Source organism: Diadema antillarum, unplaced genomic scaffold (assembly GCF_040938485.1).
Source record: "Diadema antillarum isolate AM-2024a unplaced genomic scaffold, OU_Dant_1.0 seq00001734_RagTag, whole genome shotgun sequence".
In the NCBI taxonomy this organism is placed as follows: Eukaryota; Metazoa; Echinodermata; class Echinoidea; order Diadematoida; family Diadematidae; genus Diadema; species Diadema antillarum.
In genome coordinates, this window is record NW_027272419.1 from 156,070 (window position 1) to 176,677 (window position 20,608).

At 38.4% G+C, this 20,608-nt stretch overlaps 1 protein-coding gene across 1 annotated transcript in view; it reads right to left on the reverse strand.

The window, feature by feature from the left end:
* Positions 1-8,603, reverse strand: part of LOC139711931 (pyruvate carboxylase, mitochondrial-like) — a 39,886-nt gene extending 31,283 nt beyond the window's left edge. The window contains exons 1-2 of the mRNA XM_071623777.1: positions 8,395-8,603; positions 5,162-5,346 (exon numbers count right to left, since the gene is read on the reverse strand). Coding sequence (XP_071479878.1) covers positions 5,162-5,346; positions 8,395-8,584 — 375 coding nt within the window. The 5' untranslated portion in view covers positions 8,585-8,603. The remainder of the gene's footprint in view (positions 1-5,161; positions 5,347-8,394) is intronic.
* Between the last annotated feature and the right edge of the window lie 12,005 nt (positions 8,604-20,608).

A 20,608-nucleotide genomic window follows, 5' to 3' on the forward strand; every position in this document is an offset into this window, starting at 1 on the left:
TTAATGATTATTATTCTAATTTGTTTTGTCAATATCATCATTATTACCGTATTAATATTACCATACTTTGATATGGTTAATTGCATTTGTTGATTGACTCTCACTTTCATTTTGTTGCCTCCTCTTGGTACTTGTACAGATCCTTTCTAGGGCTTGCTGTTTGCTCACACCCCCCCCCCCCCCCTTTGCTGTTGCTATTTCACTCTTTACCTTTCTTTATCTCTCTGTTGTTCCTTAACTTGTTTGATGTTGCCTCCATATTCATCCTTTTCCTTCAATGGTTGCCCCCTGGCCCTCATGGCGATCATTACTAACATTCCCCTGCCTTTTGTCTGTCCATCCTCCTGCTCTAATCCCCCTCCCTTTACCTGTTGGGCTCCTTGCCCATGACTTCCTACCCTCTCCTTTTGTTTTCTTTGTTCCGTGTCCCTTTGCCTGTTCCTGACTGTTCTTGTTGTGTGAAGTCGCTTTACATGTGTGTGGTTGCTTTTTCTGCCTATTTGCCATTTTGCTTCTGACGAAGATTCTGCTATGATCGAAAGCTTAGGTCCCTTTTGACTCTATCCTAAAAACATTCATGTACACTCCCAAAACTTGCTGGGCTAGTAATGAAAACTGCCATTATCTAGCAGGGGAGGGGGAATGCTTTCATTTTCTCAAGAGAGCTTTTGTGTGAGAGAATGCAAAACTTGATTGAGTGTTGCCAAGTTGTTTTCAAACTCCTTCATTTTATTTGATCTTAAGCATAATCACTTTCGTCCGTACATGTACAGTATTACGATTTCTTCTCCCCCGACTGTAATCGGAAAGTTTGCCATAACGACGATCGCTAATGTGTTTGGATGTGCCGATATGCGAAACACGTGGTTCAAAGGAATGCACCATGTGCTACTTACTGCCTTAGAGGTTACTGCAAGTTGAATGGATCGAATGCGCCATAGGCTTAGTTACGGTAAACAGTTTACGTTCGATGCGATAATTATTACGTCTTTCACGATCGAGGAATAATACACACAAAACATGCAAACAAACAAATCCACGAACGAGTGTTGATAACCAAAATTCATATGAAAAGTAATAGGCACTTTTGGTGAGCGTGAAATTTTACTGTCATGATTTTGCTGTTTAATCGGGTGGTGGCTGCATCTCACATAGGACATCTCAGTGAATTTGTCTAGGCATATGAGACCTTTCATAATCTGTGATTGCATTTTTGAGTGATTAATCAATTCCTTTTTACAGCTCGGGAACATATAAATACATTGTACTTAGATCAAGTACACAATAATCGACTGTTCGATGTATGCGCCTAAAGAAAGGCGAAAGAATCGGCACATCTTTGCAATGATTCCTTTAACTCAACTCACCAGCGAGTTCTTCGATCGATATACTACACCAGTACGCGCATTCTTTCATCTGGCACCTGGGGTCTGGCACGCACCTGGTTTTGTGGAAATTTCCACAAAGGGATCCGAGGGTGGGGTTTTTCCAATCCCAAGAGACCGCATTATACACAAGAAGACAATCTCGTCGCTTCTATCATTTTCCGTCACTCGTGTTTTCCCCTTATTCTTTGCTAAAAATGAACGTTTCGATTGAACTTAACGATGGTTGTTCACACGTGGTTCCTTTTGTTGTGAGGTGTAGGTACATTGTATTTTCTTTTTTTATCATTCTTGGGAGGGGAAAGAAGAGTAAAAGAGGGAAAACTTATTTAAATAAACGAAGGGCACGTATAAACGCTCAGCATCCACAGCAAGCCGTCTTTTACATCAGCATCGTTGATTATCATCACCTGCACTATCATCAGGCATCACTCAGATAATGTTGTCCTTTTTTTATAAACATTTAGAAACACGATCACCATCACTCGAGATAAACACGTAGCAGTGGCAGATCCAGAGGGGGCGCATGAGGCGCACGCCCCCTTTATTTATTGTGAAAAAAAAATAGAAGTGAAACCCGGAAGTGGCACCAGAAATATAAGTTGCGCCCCTCCCCCCTCCTGTACAGAATTCCTGGATCCGCCCCTGCCTGTACGAAAATAAATGTCAACAGACAAAGTATCAACAACCTCCCCGACAACTACATAAACATTACCACAGAGCACACCGAAGCGGCTGGCATCAAACACCCTTCGAAATACTGCAGCAAAGCGGGAAATCGCCGTTACGAAAATGCATACAGTGCGAGGCAATTGAAAGAATTACCTTTAGATATTTCAGAATATGAAGGGAACAAATAAAGTGATATGAAACGAAAGAAATCGTACACCAAACGAGAGGTATAACGACCTCCAATAGGCCCTTAGCCGCAGCATATCAATAAACATGACGTATAAATAAGCACACAGAATATGCGTGTTTCGGATTCCTCCCTCCTATTTCTTTCCTGAACTATTCCCAATGCCCGAATAAAATAATGACTAGTTTGTCACTCTGATTTCTTCTTCTGAGGAAAGGAAGTTCGTTCATCCGAAAACAAAAGGATTGACACTCCGAAGGTTTGCTAATCGGGCAATGCCCCCCCCCAAAAAAAAAAAAAAAAACAAACAAACAAACAAACAAACAAACAAACAAACAAACAAACAGCCCACAAAATGCTCGTTAATCAAAATATTAGTTGATAGTGTTAAAGACGATAATAATAATAACAATGAAAAAAAATAATAATAATATAACAATAGACAGAAATAAAACAATATATGGCCCTATAGCAATCACCCGCAGCATGATTACATTTTCGAATCCATGGATAGGCACAAGGAATATGCGTGTTTCGGATTCGAAATAACGCCGTAACCATCGGAATAGCGCACCCGTTTTCTTTTTCGGAATAATGAACACCAAGGAAATCAATAAATGATTTCAAACTAAGAATCCATCGTAATTCTTGCCTTAAAGATTTTCCTCCCTTCTATGTTTCTTTCCTGAACTATTCTCAATGCCCGAATAAAATAATGACTAGTTTGTTACTGTGAAAGTGGTGTTGTGAGTTAAGGAAGTTCGTTTATCCGAAAACGAAAGGATTGACACTCCGAAGGTTTGCTAATCGAACAATGGGGAAAAAAATAATAATAGTAATACATTTTATTTTCACACTAGGTAGGAACATCTACAAGGTGTATGGAATTTGCGTGTTACGGAACATTTTATCACTTTCGCATCAGCGAACTTTACGTGCAGTGGGTACTACAAAAATGCCTCCCCCCTAAAAAAATAAAAATGTATACACCAACACTTGAGCATAACAACAAACAAGCAAGCAAACAAACAAATAAACAACTTAAGATTTAATCTCATAGCTGCTTTGAATATTTCACGTTCCGTCTGTATACTTCTTTTCAGAATTATCTCTCGCTTCCCGCTTCACAACTAGGAAATAAACGATGTCAAACTATAATAAGAATTAAACTTAATGTCTTGCTCTGAATATAAAATTCATTATTCCAAAAGTTCGTTTATCCGTGAATACAACAGGCTCGATACTACAGTACTCCGAAGGTTTGCTAATCCGACAATAACGCACCTATCCAATCACAAACATTCGTGCATTTTCGGATTATGAATCATAATTTGACTATCACATTTTAAAATATACGAACATCTATTTTTCGTGTAGGGAAGTCGCGTGTATCTGAATGTTTCATTTTCGTACTAACGAACCTTATGGGTGCATGGGTACAACGAACATGACCCTCAACCCCCCACCCCCCCCCCCCCCCAAAAAAAAAAGAAAGAAAGAAAGAAAGAAAGAAAGAGCCAAGTCAAACTAAGAATCAGTCTGAATTAGTCGCTTTGAAAATTCCACGTACCGTCTGAATTATCTCTCCGTCCAATAAAGAAATAAACGATATCAAACTAAGAATTAAACGTATTGTCTTGTTTTGAATATTTTTTTTTTTTTGCTTTTCTGGGGCCCGTTGCATAAAACTTACCATTGAATTTCAATGGTAACTACCATCAAAATTAGGCATCACAGCCAATCAGCATCAAGGATTATAAAATTTACCGCTGATTTGAAGACTTACCGCTAGAAAGGAGCGGTAAGTCCAGCGGTAAGGGTTTTATGCAACAGGGCCCTGAAGCAATAAAAAAACGGGCAATGTAACGCGCAATTGCTGAAGAAAGAAAATATATTTAATGACCAAATAATGGCGAACAAATCCTTCTAATTTCTTTTTTCCTCTTTTTGGGGGTTGATTTTCTTTCTATACTCAAATGGATTTTACGTACACGCAATTTTAGTGAAACCATTTTCTTTTTGGTCGGCATTCTACGATAAGGTTCCTGTGGGTTCCTGTGGGTTCACCCTCGCCAAAATTGCGTGATTTCTCTTAAATACTATGAACCCGAATGATCTCTGATTGGTAATTTAGTCTATTTCATGATCAACAGTTGTTTATTTTCTGCTTGTAAAAAAACAAAACAAAACACGTGAACTACTACATCGTATAACATCTCTGTTTCGTTCAGCCGAGCGAGCCATGCCATAGCAATGGCGACGCACATACGGCGCACTCGCCTTTCCCACACGTGCACATTCCCTGGTTACATGCAGCCCGCATACCACCATGTGATGTATCAGGTGACTTTCACTAAATGCAGTGAAAAATCTGCTAACGGTGCCGTACTTACAGCTAGGGTAAGGGAAACTAACACTTTTACAAATTGCTTCAATGAAAACGGCATCGATATATGTATACATGTTACCATTTTTAATATTATTATGTGTATCAGGTGAATTCCACGCCTGTCTACTGTTCTCATTCCCGACCGCTGTGCTACTTGTTGAGTCTAATCTTGCAGTGATTCTTGCCGGCTAGCGGCTGTGGATGTGGCCACTACACACACACGTGTGTACTGTATTCCATGTGCGCCTTGGATCACGGACGCTTCTAACGAAATTTGGACGAAACTGCCGAGCTCCTAATACGCATTTTCCGAATGAGCAACGCATTTGCCGAACGGAATTGAGCGGGCGGTCGTGCGTGAAATGCGTCCACAAAGCGTCAGAATCGTTGCTACTGGATCGATAACGAAATTTCGTCCAAATTTCGTCCAGATTTCGTTGCTACTCGATCGATAACGAACTTTCGTTGGAAAACGAAATTGACGGAGGCGTTTCTTATTGCGCGTACTGTACATACATACATACATACCTTGGCGATCTCTATGATTTCTGGCACAGACAGGTATGCTGCCACCGGGGGCAGACCCTGGCCAATGAGGTAGGCCTCGTCCGCCTTGCCGCGGTGCATGTTGGCCTTGTCCTGCTCCGAATAGATAGCAACGGTACGGATGCCCAGCTCTGTGCATGCTCGGAACACGCGGATAGCAATCTCTCCTACAGAGGAACACAATCGTTACAAGTGATGTTACGACTTTTGCTGTCACGTGGGCCACTATCTTTGCTAAGTCAACAAATACGAAATCGGGGGAAGTCTACCCAAATATATGTGAATTGAGTGAATGCAGCAATATTAGTAGAACACATAAGTGAAGTTTGAGGAAAATCAGACAATCCGTTCAAAAGTTATGACTTTTAAAGTTTAGTTGAACTTGTAGCCACTGCCGGATGAGAACCAGCCCATAGGAAGCAAAATAAACCTAAGTTGCTTCTCAGGTAAACATCACGCACTATCAAAATCAATATCCGGGCCCTCTTCTGAAACAAAAAAAGCCATGAACCTGGAAATGTTTGACCTTCATACATTGAAGATTGCTAAACCATACGTCCACTACTATTACTTGAAAATTGTAAGGAAACAATAACACCTCCCAATACAGAAGCTTATCCAACACATCCTACGATGATCACTTTGGACTTACTGCAGTACTCACATATTCTGTTATGCTAGTCTAAGCTCTTTAGACTTTAAATAATTGTACACACAATCTCCCTGCATTGGGAAACCAACTTAAAATTCCCAATGTCGTAAGTTGAGCGTCGTAAGTAGAGTTGATCGGTGTGCTCCTATATCTATACATGTACATAATGTATGTGTATGTGTGGATTAAATGATTGTTTGAACTGCTGTTTTCCTGTGAAAACCGTTTACAGTATGCATGACTTGGCATTTCAGATCTAGAGGTACATGTACAGTACATTGAAACAAATACATGTACCTGCATACCAACCCTGATAAAAAGAGGCCGTAATTTCCTGTTTTCCCAAGCTTCATGATAAAAACAGAGTAAGTGTAATAATGAAATAATAAGCTTCTTTATGAACTTTGTTAGCATGTACAGTATAGATAAGAATGTGCAGTTCAAAACTGGTGAAAGTACAGCTTTTTTTGGGGGGGGGGAGGGGAGTGGCATGCAGAAAGTTGACCTTGGCACTCTAGTACTTACAAGTAGCTAGCTAGCAGCATTTCCATCATATTTATTTTAATTCCTTTTTTTCCTGATTCAATTCAAACATGTCTTTCAATTTAACAAATCCAATTAAAAATGAAAGAATGCTGGACTCCTGAGCACAATCTCTTAATATCTTAAAATATACTGGTACCCACAAACTAATGGATGGCACAAGGTACTGTAATTGGATCAAAACTACTGTACTTGAACAATGTCTCCAATTATGCTATGATTGTATCAAACAACATTTAATCATATCAATTATTGACATCTTTTAAAGTCTTTAAATACAAAAAGACCTTGAAACTGTAATAGTATAGATGTGTACACATGCCTGGGAAAGCTTGTTACATCAATGGCTGATTAGTATAACTGAGGCAGAGAATCAGACAATGCCCATCTCCCCAATAGTCAGTAGAAGCATTTGGTCACATGTAGATGTAGTCAATAGCCTTTGATTGATGGCATGAGTATTCAAGACTCCTTAAATACATGCAAATGAAAATGGCAAAGGGGGCATTATAGCCACGTAACACCCGCACCGCAGAGTTCTGCACACAACACACACTGCACACACGTGGATAGTCTTGTGCAATTGATTATGCATTCTGGTGGGCCATTAAATATACCCCGGACAATCGTTGTGTTTAAAGAATGGCAATGGTGTCTTAAAAGGTCTGACTGCCTCGAGTTAACTGTTCGAATCAAAAGCTGTGTGTCTTTATTGAAAGTCAGCTGAGCCAGGAGTATGGCTGGTTGGCTGGTGTTGTGAGTCAGGTGTAGAATCATAGTGCCAAACAGGAAGACTGCCACATTATCAATTCTTGTCAGCGGATTTACCGTTAGACATATAGCAGGTTTATCTGTGATATGCATGAGGGCATTTGCTACGAGAGTCTGTCACACTTCTACGCACCTGTTTAGCTTTTTCTGCCTGACTTAATTCAATCATTCAATGCAGTCGGATACAGACCCAAAACGTTACAATCAGAGCAAATTCTTCCACGAAATCACACCTTCCCATCATATACACTGAAAAAAAAGTAATATCATGGTAGCTGCATCTATCCAAAGATAACTCAATTATGATATCAAAATGACAACAATGTCTCTAGCTGATATTTGAAAGTACCAGGTACAGTAACAGTAATATGTTCAGTTTATTGTGCCTGTTTATATATTAACTTGTTTCATGATACCACAGTGAAAACAGTTTGTGAATATTCATGTATTCTAAAAAGACCACAAAAACCAAAATGCCCCCCTCCTAGGCTGACAGTGAAAACAGAATCAAAAACAGGCCCTTGCAAAATAACAGTAAACCTAGGCTACCAGATGAAATATTTGGTAGATATTAGATGAATATGATTTAATAAAAAATACTGAAAAGCATGGCTTACATTATGCAGCAATACATTGTGCATGTGGTGTCGTTTTTCTGAAGCTAGATTTGTAGGGAAGGGATACTCACAAAGGCCTTGATACAGTCACATCAGCTATTCTGTTTACAAACGTCACATGACTACGTGCAAGAAGAAGCGTCAATGCATCAATGAGAAGATCACATGACTGATCCCTTTGCTTTTACATGACCTTTCAGAACCTTGGGCTGCATTCACACGTGTATCAGTTTTTGCAATCCCAGCGTAGCGAACTGCATTATACATGTAGGACTACAGAAACTGAGTTTCCTTTCAAGTCTGTTCACACACACTGTGCAGGGTACATTAAAGTGAGACTTCTAATAACAATCATGCTGAACTGACTTTTGCATTTGGTGATAAATATTTTAAGATTGATTTTGTGTGTGTGTGTGTGTGTGTGTGTGTGTGTGTGTGTGTGTGTGTGTGTGTGTGTGTGTCCACACAAAAGAATTCATGTTTTCACATCGCTTTGCAAAACTCAAATCCTTACAGAATTTAAAAAAAAAAAAAATGTTAAAAAAATGTTGATTTTGGGTTTGTGTGCATGAATGCAGACGGCACTGCAGATGCACTTGATGCCAACAAAAAACTTCTGTCTCCTGTCTCACCTCTGTTCGCCACCATGAGCTTGTTAATTTTCCCCTTTTCCGCCACCTTCTCCTCTGCCAGCGTGGACTTGAAACGGTAGCCATGGAGACCGCTCAGAGACTGCACCACACAGGAGGGCGTGGCCCGCTTCTGCAGCTGCTTCAGCTGCCATGCCAGACGCGTGGCGTGGGACGCCCGTACCTTAAACATGGTCCCGCCGGGTGCTCAGTAACATCCAACAGTTTCAGCCTCCCTAGTTGCCATGGAAACAAAAAAAAAAATTAATTGAAAATCACATACTACAATCAATCAAATACAAAGAGCAGTTTCAGCAAGCAAAATATTTCTCAACTACAAGAGCAATACCATAAAACGCTTAAGTCCAGAACAATTACTTGCACCGACAAAAATTTGCTTTAAAAAGTTGTTTAATTACTCATATATGACACAGAATTATGTTGCATGCTCTCAAAATTTCATATAATCTAGTCAACACATAAATCATGCATTTCATTTATCAAGATATTTAATTTGATTTTCAGGGACAGAGAATATTCAAGTTTGAAAGTAATGAATTAATCATTCTTAAATGATTAATAATTTCATCAATCTATTGCTACAAACAGGTTACAGGCAGTGGGATGCCAACCTTGAAAACAGCATTGCAGTATTCTGAGGGCTGAAAAGGCACATTTTTGGTGGAAAAACAATATTTCTACCTCTCCTATAATTGACATACAGTGCTGCAATATGGGGAAAATAGTATTTTCCATGAAACCTGCAGTATATTTGGCAAACATACAAAATCCTGCCAAAAAATAGAAGTAACAGACCAATGGCATCTCTGTCACTGGTATGCAGACTAAGAGACACAGAATGTACAAAGAGCTCAGATACTACACAATGCATTTGTTAACCATGATTCTAATAGATGTAAATTGTCCAGTTTTCAGTCACATAAAATCTATGGCATAATCTGATTGACGTGATCTATCTCATAGACCAAGCTGGAGTGTGTTGTATGTCACATTGCCAAACCAACATTTCTGAGTGATCCTTTTTCACTCGGGCTCCCGTCAGGTGATCTCAGTAAATGGTATGCCCGATAGGAACTGCTACAGCTCAGATTCAAGTCACTAGACGAAGTGAAAAGGGGCAAAGCAGCATGACCAAATTCGGTGGAGCGCCAGAACATGTGGAACTAGATTTCACATAAAATACACACACACTGTTCTAAAGGTACAGTACAAAGACAGACTTACCTCTCGGTGATGTTAAAGGTACTTATCAATACCAAGCACTGATTTGTAAAATCAAGGAAAAAAGAGATGCTTTTCAGGGTGGATAAGGTTTCACGCTTACCTAAGCTTTACCATGAGGTAGAACTTGTCACAACCTTATTGTGGTGGTCCAACAAGAATTTGCCACAAAGTACAATGTACCTACTGCCTAATAAGTAGCATAGTATACCAGGTAGTACACATTTGTATACAGTACATGTACATAACAGTTTAAAGGGTACAGAGTATCACTCTATGTTTAAGAGCTCTCTATAATAATCATAGATAAAATATACAAGTACATGTATTCACAATGCATACACATACATGTGGATAAATAGATAAAAATGGGGATAGATACATCTAGAAAGGTGTGTGTGTATGTGTGTGTGCAAGAGCCTTAAACCCACATGTAGCTATATCGAAACAACTTAGAAAAAAATAAGTCATTTCCATCAAGTTGTTGCAATTAGTTTGTACAGTGTAGTTCAAACTTTTTAATATCTCGTAGAATGGGGATTTGCATTACATTTTAGCCACGTTCACTATGACTAAAATTGGTACACGTGTATGAAAATCTAACCTATGGTATTCTCCCAAACTTTTTAAAAGCTGTGGCTTTTTGTAGAGGTTATAAGTTCTACACTGTTCATAGGGCACACTGTTCATATATAGGGCATACTGTACTTTCAAAGATATTTAATATGCAGAGGCATCAATAAAGAATGGATATTGTATACAATGCTTCATTTTGCAGAATTTCTAGGAATTTTGCTACTCAACTGATATTCATGAAATTGACAACTCCCCAAACTATTGCATCCAGTAACACAAACGCATTGTGTACTGTACCTTACATGTAGGAAACTGCTAATTCCTCTCTTGATAAGTGCTGATTTTGCTGCTTTCTGAAAGATATGGTGGACGTAAGCTAGCTGCAGGTTTTGAAAAAGTGCATTTACACATGTACAATTAACACGTTAATTCTTGTGATGAAATTACAGATAAGATATATTAATAATGTGATATCTCGCATGACAGACATTGGCAAATGTCCGCAGCTTAAAATTCACAATGGTTTCAGTATCATTAGGGTATGATAGCCACATGGCTTGAATACCCGTACACTAGACAGCTCAACCAACCACTCTACTCTGCTTGGGCAGCTGTGTACACTGGATGTCTGAAAGTGACATTCAGGCGACACACAAGACTGTCCTATGCATATTGCACAGACACACCCTCGACAATCCACCAATCAGGGGAGCTGCCGTTGTCCTCCGTTTGCTCAGGACTCAAAATACTAGCATGTGCGTAGGGACAGGTAAACACAATCCACCCACGCCATCTAAAATTCCTCAGAAACATGCGCTGTATACAGAAACTGTTACACGTACTCACGCAAAGCTGCACAAAGCACCTGTCTTTGAAACTCCCCACCACAAACTGAATCAGCAGCACAATAAAGTGCAATCTGCTTACGTGTATGGGGTGTATGTGATGTAATGCAAAGTGACAGTTAGCACAAGAATTCTGTTTACTACCATATCACCTCATACAATCATTGTCAATCTACAGTCAAAAAACCGATAAAAGTTTCCAGCATTAGCGCAGCAATCTCTTTTCTCCCTTTGCTTCGCTACTCCCTGTATGGTTTTCTCTGTAATTAAAAAGACTGTAACAAAGATATATCGCCCTGAAGATGACTTTGAGCAAAGTACACATCCATTGCAAGCAACCCTTAACAGTTGGCAAGCATGTATGAAAAATTGCTCAATCTCTGCCAAGATGCCTTATGACTTTGTCAACATTGTCATTGCAATGATCACTGTAGCATGACTAGGTACATTAGATGCAGACTGTGACATTAAAACCTTCTGTCAATTTGCCTATCTATCTTTCTCTTTTGTTGACATCTTTCTTTCATACCTCCATCTGAAACACAAAATGAATCTTTTCACTGAATTCAGACTGCTAAATACATAAAAAACTGTATCACACTCAAATGTTTTTCAAGGTGACACTTGTTTCAAAACCCCAAATGGTTGGCAAGCATGCACGAAAAATTGCTCAATATCTGCCAAGATGCCTTGACTTTGTTGTCATTGCCAGTGCAATAATCATTGTAGCATGACTACATTAAATGCAGACTGTGATATTAAACCTGTTTGTCAATTTGTCTCTGTATCCTTCTCTTTCATTGACGTCTTTCTTAAAGGACAAGTCCACCTTCATATAAGGATTAAGAGAATGCAGCAATATTAGTAGAACACATCAGTGAAAGTTTGAGGAAAATTGGACAATCCGTTCAAAAGTTACGAATTTTTTAAGTATCTGTGCAGTCACTGCTGGAAGACAAGACTACTACAGTGTATGATGTCACATGCGTACAACTATGTAAGGAAAATAAAAAGAAAATTTCACAAAACTTTACTTTTTTAATAAAGTGCACATTTCTTCGACTTGCTACTGACGTATGTTAAGGGTAATATTTTTCCTCCTGCCTTCTGAAAGAGTGAAGTCGAGTGTTCTTTTGTTATGCGAGAAAAATGGAAATATGTTGAATTTTCTTTATTCTTTCTTTATATCGTTGTACTCATGTGACACCACAAGCTGTAGTAGTCTTTTCATCCAGCCATGACTGAGCAGAAACTTCAAAAGTTCATAACTTTTGCACGGATTTTCTGATTTTGCTCAAACTCTCACTGATGTGTTCTACTAATATTGCTGCATTCACTCAACCCACATGTCTATGAAGATGGACTTGTCCTTTAATTCCATTTATGAAATACATGTACAATGACATTTTTCATTTGATACACACTGCTTAAAATTACACCTCGCTCCAATGTCTCAATTTTGTTTTTCAGGGTGCCATTTCTGTTTTGATACATCCACTGCAAGAAATCCCAAATGATTGGCAAGCATGCATGATGAATATCTTGTTTTCTGCCAAGATGCCTTGTAACCTTGTTGTCATTGTGACTATTGTCATTGCAACACTTATTGTTGTCTGACTGCATTAGATGCAGACTGTCATATCAAATCTTTCTGGCTATTGGATTCTATCTCTCTAGCTTTTTTTTTTTCTCTATGCTTGCTGTTTGTGCTATTCTATTATGTATTTATTCCTTTTTCTTTTTCTTTTCTTTTCTTTTTTTTTTTTTTTGGGGGGGGGGGGGGGGGAGGGGTCAGGCAGACATTTCTGCTTTCTGCTTTGCTATTGTTGTCTAGTTTGCAGGCACAAACCCTTGTTGGTCATAAAGGAGTATGTACCAAAGCATCTTTTTCATATTTACTTGCTGTTCACCATGTAGGTGCTCCAAGAGGCTATAATACAGGGCCTGTGGAATGGTTGGTACGGACTCCTTTACAACCAACAAGGGTTTGGCCTGCAAATTAATTGTTGCCTTCCCCGTGTTCTGTCTGTTCGTGCAGTCCTTCAATTGTTTGCTGCAATCTAAAATTTTCACAGTAATTCAACTTGTAAGGCCTGCTGGCTTTTATCCACATAATCTGTTTTCATTGCCAAGAATAAAAGTGGTTTTGATTATTTTGTCGATATACAACAAAAACAGCAAAACATACATCTACACGTACAACATATGAAACTCAACAGATATAGGCTAGAAAATTGTTATCCATGAATGGCCATTCCAAGACTCAGACAATCCAGAGACTAGGGTAAATTATGCACTATAAACAAGAGCACAGTAAACAAGTTTTGGATATTAACCCGTTGAGGATGAGTCCCGAGTACACTCTGGCAGGAGTCTATGGGAAATGCGTGTTAACGGGTTAAAGATGACATTCTTTCTCCGAACAGCAGAATGTAAAGCATGAATCAAGAGTGCTTCATTTCAGATCATGTCAGAACACATCAAAATGTGACGGATAAATCATCTTTTTGACCCAATGTCTTCTTGTTGTTTCATTCACTACTATCCTCCACACATTCATTATACTTCTTGAATCTGCCAAGTCAGAAAAAAAACCCACCTAATTTCTGTGGATTGGTGTTGTATCTTTTTTATCATGATTTTTCAATGTTATTCACTCATTATGGTTCCATAAGATAAGACTGAAATATTTTCTCTCTTTTGAGCCCTCTGTTGCTCATTATATGATTCTTTGTTTCAGCAGCAGAATGGCTGCTTCTTAAACTGGCAACATGCTTTAAAAATTATAAAATCTGCCAGTGCTGATTGGATAAATGTACCAGGTAAGCACCTCCATTCACTCTTTCTCCAATACAAGATAGTAAATGCAACAGAATTCAGAGTTTACAAATTTAACGACATGATTTCAGCAGCAAAATTACGCCAAAAATATGGTGGGAAAGCACTGTCATACAAAACAACAATACATTTTACCTCCACATAATACCAATGACATACAGAATGAGTCCTTTGCCTACTTTTAATTAGTCTACAGATTGTATGCCTACGAAAAGAGAGACCGAGAGAGACAAAAAATAATAATAATTATTACAACTCCTGCAACATTCACTCATCAAAATAGGGGAGATTAAAAAAAGCAATCCAATTACAGCAGATATCATTGTGTTACAGGTATTCCAATGGGCAAAGGTAATTCCTAACTCAGATTTTAATTTTCTCTTCTCCAGGTATGAAGAGATATTGAAGTTTTGCAGGAGGCCTCTGGTGCAATAAGAGAGACTTGGCAGCTCTGTAATTATGAATCAGCAAAATTTATTTTAAAAAATGAAGAAATAATTAATCAAATTAGATGTGACATCATAGCACAGTGGTTAACAAGTACCGTATACCCACTGGTACAATTACTGTAAAAATAACAATTTTCACACATTTAAAGCAGCATAAACCTAGCCCAAGATAATAAAAGTCACTTTAGGTGCACATATTTTTTGCTTGTTATATCATATGATTTTACAATGTGTATATTTCAAGGTACACTTTGTACCTGCTTACAGTTGTATATTGTAGGGGTATGTAATTGCTATGATATTCATAGTTTTCTTCATGTTCACCAGTCCTCTGTGGAGTGAGTGAATTTGCCGTCGTAATGCAGACCAGTTACCTTTTACCATGGTACATAGTACGGGCTGCCAGAACCAACAGCAGCAGTGAGCTATTTGAAGTGCTTAAGTTCAATCGTAGTGACATCTGCAAAGTTTAAAATATGCGACATTCAAACCTTACCTGATGGGGCAACAATTTTCACTTTGACAGTATCTAATTACATCACTTTTTTTTTTCTATTTTCATAAGACTGAAAACCAACAGGAAGCTATCCCTGCCAAACAACCCCAATGTGAACATATTGGTTGCAAAGTATTAGTGCTATTAAACACTCTCATGTAATAAGATCCTATCCATGACCAGATCATTCTGTTTGTTTTGGGGTCCTAACTCATCCTCCCAAAGAGTAGCAAGAGGTGAGCAGCAACACCAAGTGGCTTCATACCAGCATGTGACTGGTTACAGCACTTCCTGTCACAGAAAAAGGGTGCCAGCATATCACAAGCCACCTACTGTAGGAGTACACACAGTGTGTGTGGCGAGTCCACCTCGACACTTACAAAGTCACACACAGTTACACACATTATCTCATTTGATATTTCTGGGCAGAGTACAACATAAAATCAGCACTTTCAATATGAAACAAAAATAGGGGCAGGTTATTGAAGTACAATGACTACTAACAAAAATCTGCCAAAATTTACAGAGGTGATTAAAGCAACAGTGATACTTTGCCAAATTGGGTTTCCAATAGATACATTGTATTCATTCCAAGCCTGCACTTTTAAAAACACATGTTCAGCTGGTCAAATCCTATTATTTTTATCATATTTTGATCAACAACAAAAAATGAACACCTGCTTTTAAAAATATCAATCAATTCAAATTACTGATGACACAGGAATGAAAGAATAGTGGGAACTGGCTTAGCTTGAGACATTCCCCCCCCCCCCCAAAAAAAAAGGAAAAAGAAAAGAGAAAAATGTATAACCTTTTCACTATTCACACTATTGTATACATAGTAACTTTTTATTACGAGTCTGCAACTGGAATTTAAATGAGGGAAGGCGATCTTCAGTTATACACAAGTTAGTATTGCACTTTCCAAAGATCTATGATGCACAATTTATTACGAAGAATTCCATTCACTGTGATTTGCACAGCATCACAAAATTATAGATAGCGATCAATGACTAAATACTAACAATAATAATAATAATAATAATAAAGATAATAATAATAATACTTATTATTATCATTATCAATATTATTATTATTATTATTATTATTATTATTATTATTATCAATATCATTACTATTATCATTATCATCATCATTTGCGTTCTCACTGGCTTTCTTAGCACTTTCGATAGAGACTCCGACTCTCCTGCTCCCTGTGGGAGATCTCCCACTCGAGTTTGAATCTCTCTGGCTCAAGCTGTGTGTCTCCTGCTTCAGACATATTTCATCCAGTTTGAAAATATAGCTTTCTCCCACCCAACTTTAGATTTGTCACTGGCGCATACATCAAAATATAGGGCTAAGGTAGCAAGAGAAAGTGTCTACCCTAGAGCATCCCGGATCCAGGATCCAGGCCCCGAATGCTAGCAGCAAAGGCCATTGCGCACTCATGGTGTGCACATGTTCATGAGATCATAGTCTCCAGTCAGCCTGAGGGTCAAGGAAGAAGAATCTTCCCTTTCCAAGAGGATCTTGGGGTTGGAGTCTCTTGCTTTCAATTTAGTACTCAGCACTACAGTTGCAGTGCTAACCCAATAAATAAATTTGTGGTGCTAGGAAGTCCTGCTCTTTTGGTAGGACTACTGTAGCCCACTATACAAAGCACCAATTAGAACAGAAGCAGAGCTAAGCTTGACCCTGGGAAATTGGTTGGGCTAACAAGGCAAGTGCCAAATTGTGTCTCGCCCATTCACGTACAAGAAATTAATATTTTTCTAACTCCCACAAGTTCAATGACCCGCCTATGACCTTTGACCTTGTGGTGACCTTCAACTCCCCAAGGGACATTTACCATCCAAATTTGGTCACAAACGGACAAAGGGATCAAAAGTTACGTTGTATGAGCCATAATCGAAACGCGCCATAAAAACTTACCAATGGGCCCTAAAAATGTGTTGTCCCCTTTCTGTGACCTTTGACCTTGTGATGACCTTTAATTCCCCAAGGGACATCTACTGTCCAAGTTTGGTCACAAACGGACATAGGGATCAAAAGTTATGAACCACAATCGAAAAGCGCCCTAAAAACTTAACATTGGGCCCTAAAAGTTTGTTGACCTCTGTATGTGACCTTTGACCTTGTGATGGCCTTCACCTCCCCAAGGGACATCTACCATCCAAGTTTGGTCACAAACAGACAAAGGGATCAAAAGTTATGAGCCATAACAGGGTTCGAAATTGGCGATGGTCCGCTGGCCATTGGCCACCCAAAATCATGTTGGGACTAGCTAAAAATCATAAAATTCTGAAGTAACTAGTCTGTCTGGCTAGCCAAAATATTGCTTCAGTGTCAAAATTGATTCTAAGTAGTCCGCCTGGCTAGTTAAAAAAAAGTTAAGTGCGACCCCTGCATAATCAAAATGCGCCATAAAAACTTAACATTGGGCCCTAAAAGTTTGTTGACCCCTGTCTGTGACCTTTGACCTTATGCTAACCTTCAACTTCCCAAGGGACATCCTACCATCTAAGTTTGGTCACAAACAGACAGATACATCAAAAGTTACAAGCCATAAACGAAACGCGCCCTAAAAACTTAACATTGGGCCCTAAAGTTCATTGACCTCTGCCTGTGACCTTTGACCTTGAGGTGCCCTTCATGTTTGGTAAAATGTGTAACTTTGTATAACCACTCTTCCCTCCAAGTTTGATTGAAATTTAAATCCTCAGTAGAGAGTTATTAAAGTTTTTGTAGCGTTACGGACAGACGACGGACGGACGACCGACGGACGGACGACGGACGGACAATGGACGGACAGACGCCGCAGACGATCCCTTAGTCTCCCAACACCTCTGATGGGCTCGACAAAAAGGGGTGGGGTAGCTTAGCCCAGCAAATTACCAGGGTTAAGCAAAATATTTACAAGTGAGGAAAGACCTTCATATTCTGTGACCTCAACATTGGCACGCTGCCATAATTCTTATTCTACAACCTAGTACAGTTGAACCTCTCTTATCCGGACAAGTCGGGACCGGGGCTCATCCAGATAAGGGATTTGGCCGTATACGGGAGACTCAATGCTTTATAATGTAAGATATGTACATACACATGTACTGATGTAGCCCATTGTAGTACCACATGTAGTAATGTGTATACTGCAACCTTTTCATTGTTACATTTGGGGATGTTTGGGGATGTTAAAATGTCTGAAGGTAAGCAATTTGGAAGGAAATTTGATGTAATGTATGTTAATCATGTTGGAAGTAATATGTAATTCATGTGTGTTTGTGTAGGAGTTCTCAAGGAGTTGGGAATCCCTCTTCTCTCCCGTAATTATTATTATTTTTTTTTAATCACGGCGAGATTGCGTCCGTATAATAGAGAGATCCGGATAAAGGGAGGCCGGATAAGAGAGGTTCAACTGTACTTTAGAAGTGAGGGACTACACACACACATACAAACGCACTGTAAAAACCTCTGTGTACAATGTATAGTGAACAGTATTTGCATGGTGGTTGAAGTCACATGTATCACACTATCTGGCTGGCATATAACTGAACACTGAACAACAATACCCTTACATCTCAGATTCTGTTTACGTAGTTCAAGCAGTGTCTGAGTGCGATCAATGATGATACCATTACCCAGCTATCACAGGTGTGATTCACACAGCACCTGGCATTTTCACGGTGATGAATACAGTTGTAGTCTACCATTATTATAACAATATAAACAGTTCCAGTTTTACTGCTTTTTTGTTATATGTGAGGTGGGGGAAGGGTAATGGTTTTTGTTCATCCTTGCTCTAGAAATTAATGACTTTTTTATATATCAAAATCATCAAGGGCTAATAAAATGCCCAAAGTGTAAGGGAAGTTTGCAATAGCCTCACATTTTTCTTGCATGTGTTCAGAGATGTTGTGGATATACACTGTATTCATCATATGAAATATTTTACAAACACTGGTATTACTTCGTTCAGTGGGACTTCTAGGACAGTTTAGCCAGTGGCTACTTTATACTCAAGAGAAGCAGTGAACATGAGAATTCAATATCCATTTTCAGAAGAAAGGCCAGTGATTTCCTTACTTGGATATGATATACATGTACAGCGTATTTATAGTAGCAGAGCCAATACAATGTATTTTGGCCAATTGTTCATTTGGAAAAAAAAAAAGAAAAAGAAGAAAAAAGACCTACAAAATTTGCATGGAAAAAAAATGCTGCAAAATACCGCATAATGTATGCTCCTACCTACATGTATATAATTACAAAGGAGCTGAAAATTTTGCACTGGTAGCTAAATGACAAATTGCCATATTTGGAATTTCACATCAGTATGGGAAACACAAGAACATTATGTGCTCAGAAATTTGATTTTTTTTTTTTTTGATAAAAAAAAATCACATTGGTTGGATGAGGTAGAGATATGTTTAATATAATGAATGAAAGACAAATTAGATTATTGCATTATCATATAAAATATGTCACAAGAACAATACAAATCTAAAGTGAGTTCACATACAAAATTTCATGAATTTACGTTAGACCCTTTACAGGGGAAATCTAGTGCAGACGAAAGCTAGACTGAAAAGAAGGAGTTCTCAGCAAAACAACGAAAATCTGATCAAAATCAGATGAAAAATAGGGAAGTTATAACATTTTAAAGCTTCGCTAATTCTTAAGAAAACTGTTCTTGAACAGTCAATATTCGACATCCAAATAGTGAAGTGCTGATGTTATCCCCTCATAACTTGCCATACTATACAGTATGTCCCATAAAAAATTACAATCAGATTTTTGCATTGATAACACCCAATATGATTAAACCTTCTACAGAATTGTACATGCTACTTCAAGGTCTTAAAATATAACATCTTAGCTCTATTTTGCAGAAAATCCCATTCAATTTGGGTAAGCGGTCACAGAGAAATGTGGATTGTTGTAAAGCATGTCATGAGTCTGATTCTTCCAAGTTCTGCACTTGGATGCTCTTGGAACTGCTTTTAATATTAATGTGTACCGGTAAACACAATAGACAGAACTTAGAGGGAAGGGATTCCTGACATGCTCTACAAAAATTCTCATTTCTCTTTGACCACAGAAGCAAACTAAATGGGGTTTTCTGTAAGATGTGGGCAATGAGTTACAGTTTCATACCCTGAAATTGTGTTTGGATTGATTCACTATCTTTAAAGAACTCATTGCGGAGGGTACCATTGTCATTTTTTGGGGGGACATGTGGTATAGTTTGTACACATATAAAATTTTGAAATTTAAAGTTTTTCATTAAAACACAATTACGCCGGTCTCAAATTTAAATGAATCTAACAGATCATTATTCTGAAGTTATTCAACCTGTTAACATCAAGTGTTACACTTAACAGATCAAATATTGAATTCTCATTATTTTTTTTATTTTTATTTTTTTTTGGGGGGGGGACACAATGGATGGAAAATTGTAAGATGAAATCATCAGCTCACTCATTTGTATGTGCATATCAATTGTACAAGGACAGTTCTGCAGAAATTTGTGACTTCCCTAATTTTTATCAGATTTTTATTAGATGTTCACAGTTATACTCATGAGATTTACAAACACTCTTTTTTCTCTGACTAACTTATAACTGGACTGGAATTAATTAAATTAAAGGATGACATGTGTTCTACTAGCATGCACACACACACACACACACACACACTCTCTCTCTCTCTCTCACACACACAACACTGCATGGGAGAGGTAAACTACGGTAATTAAACAAATTTCCAAA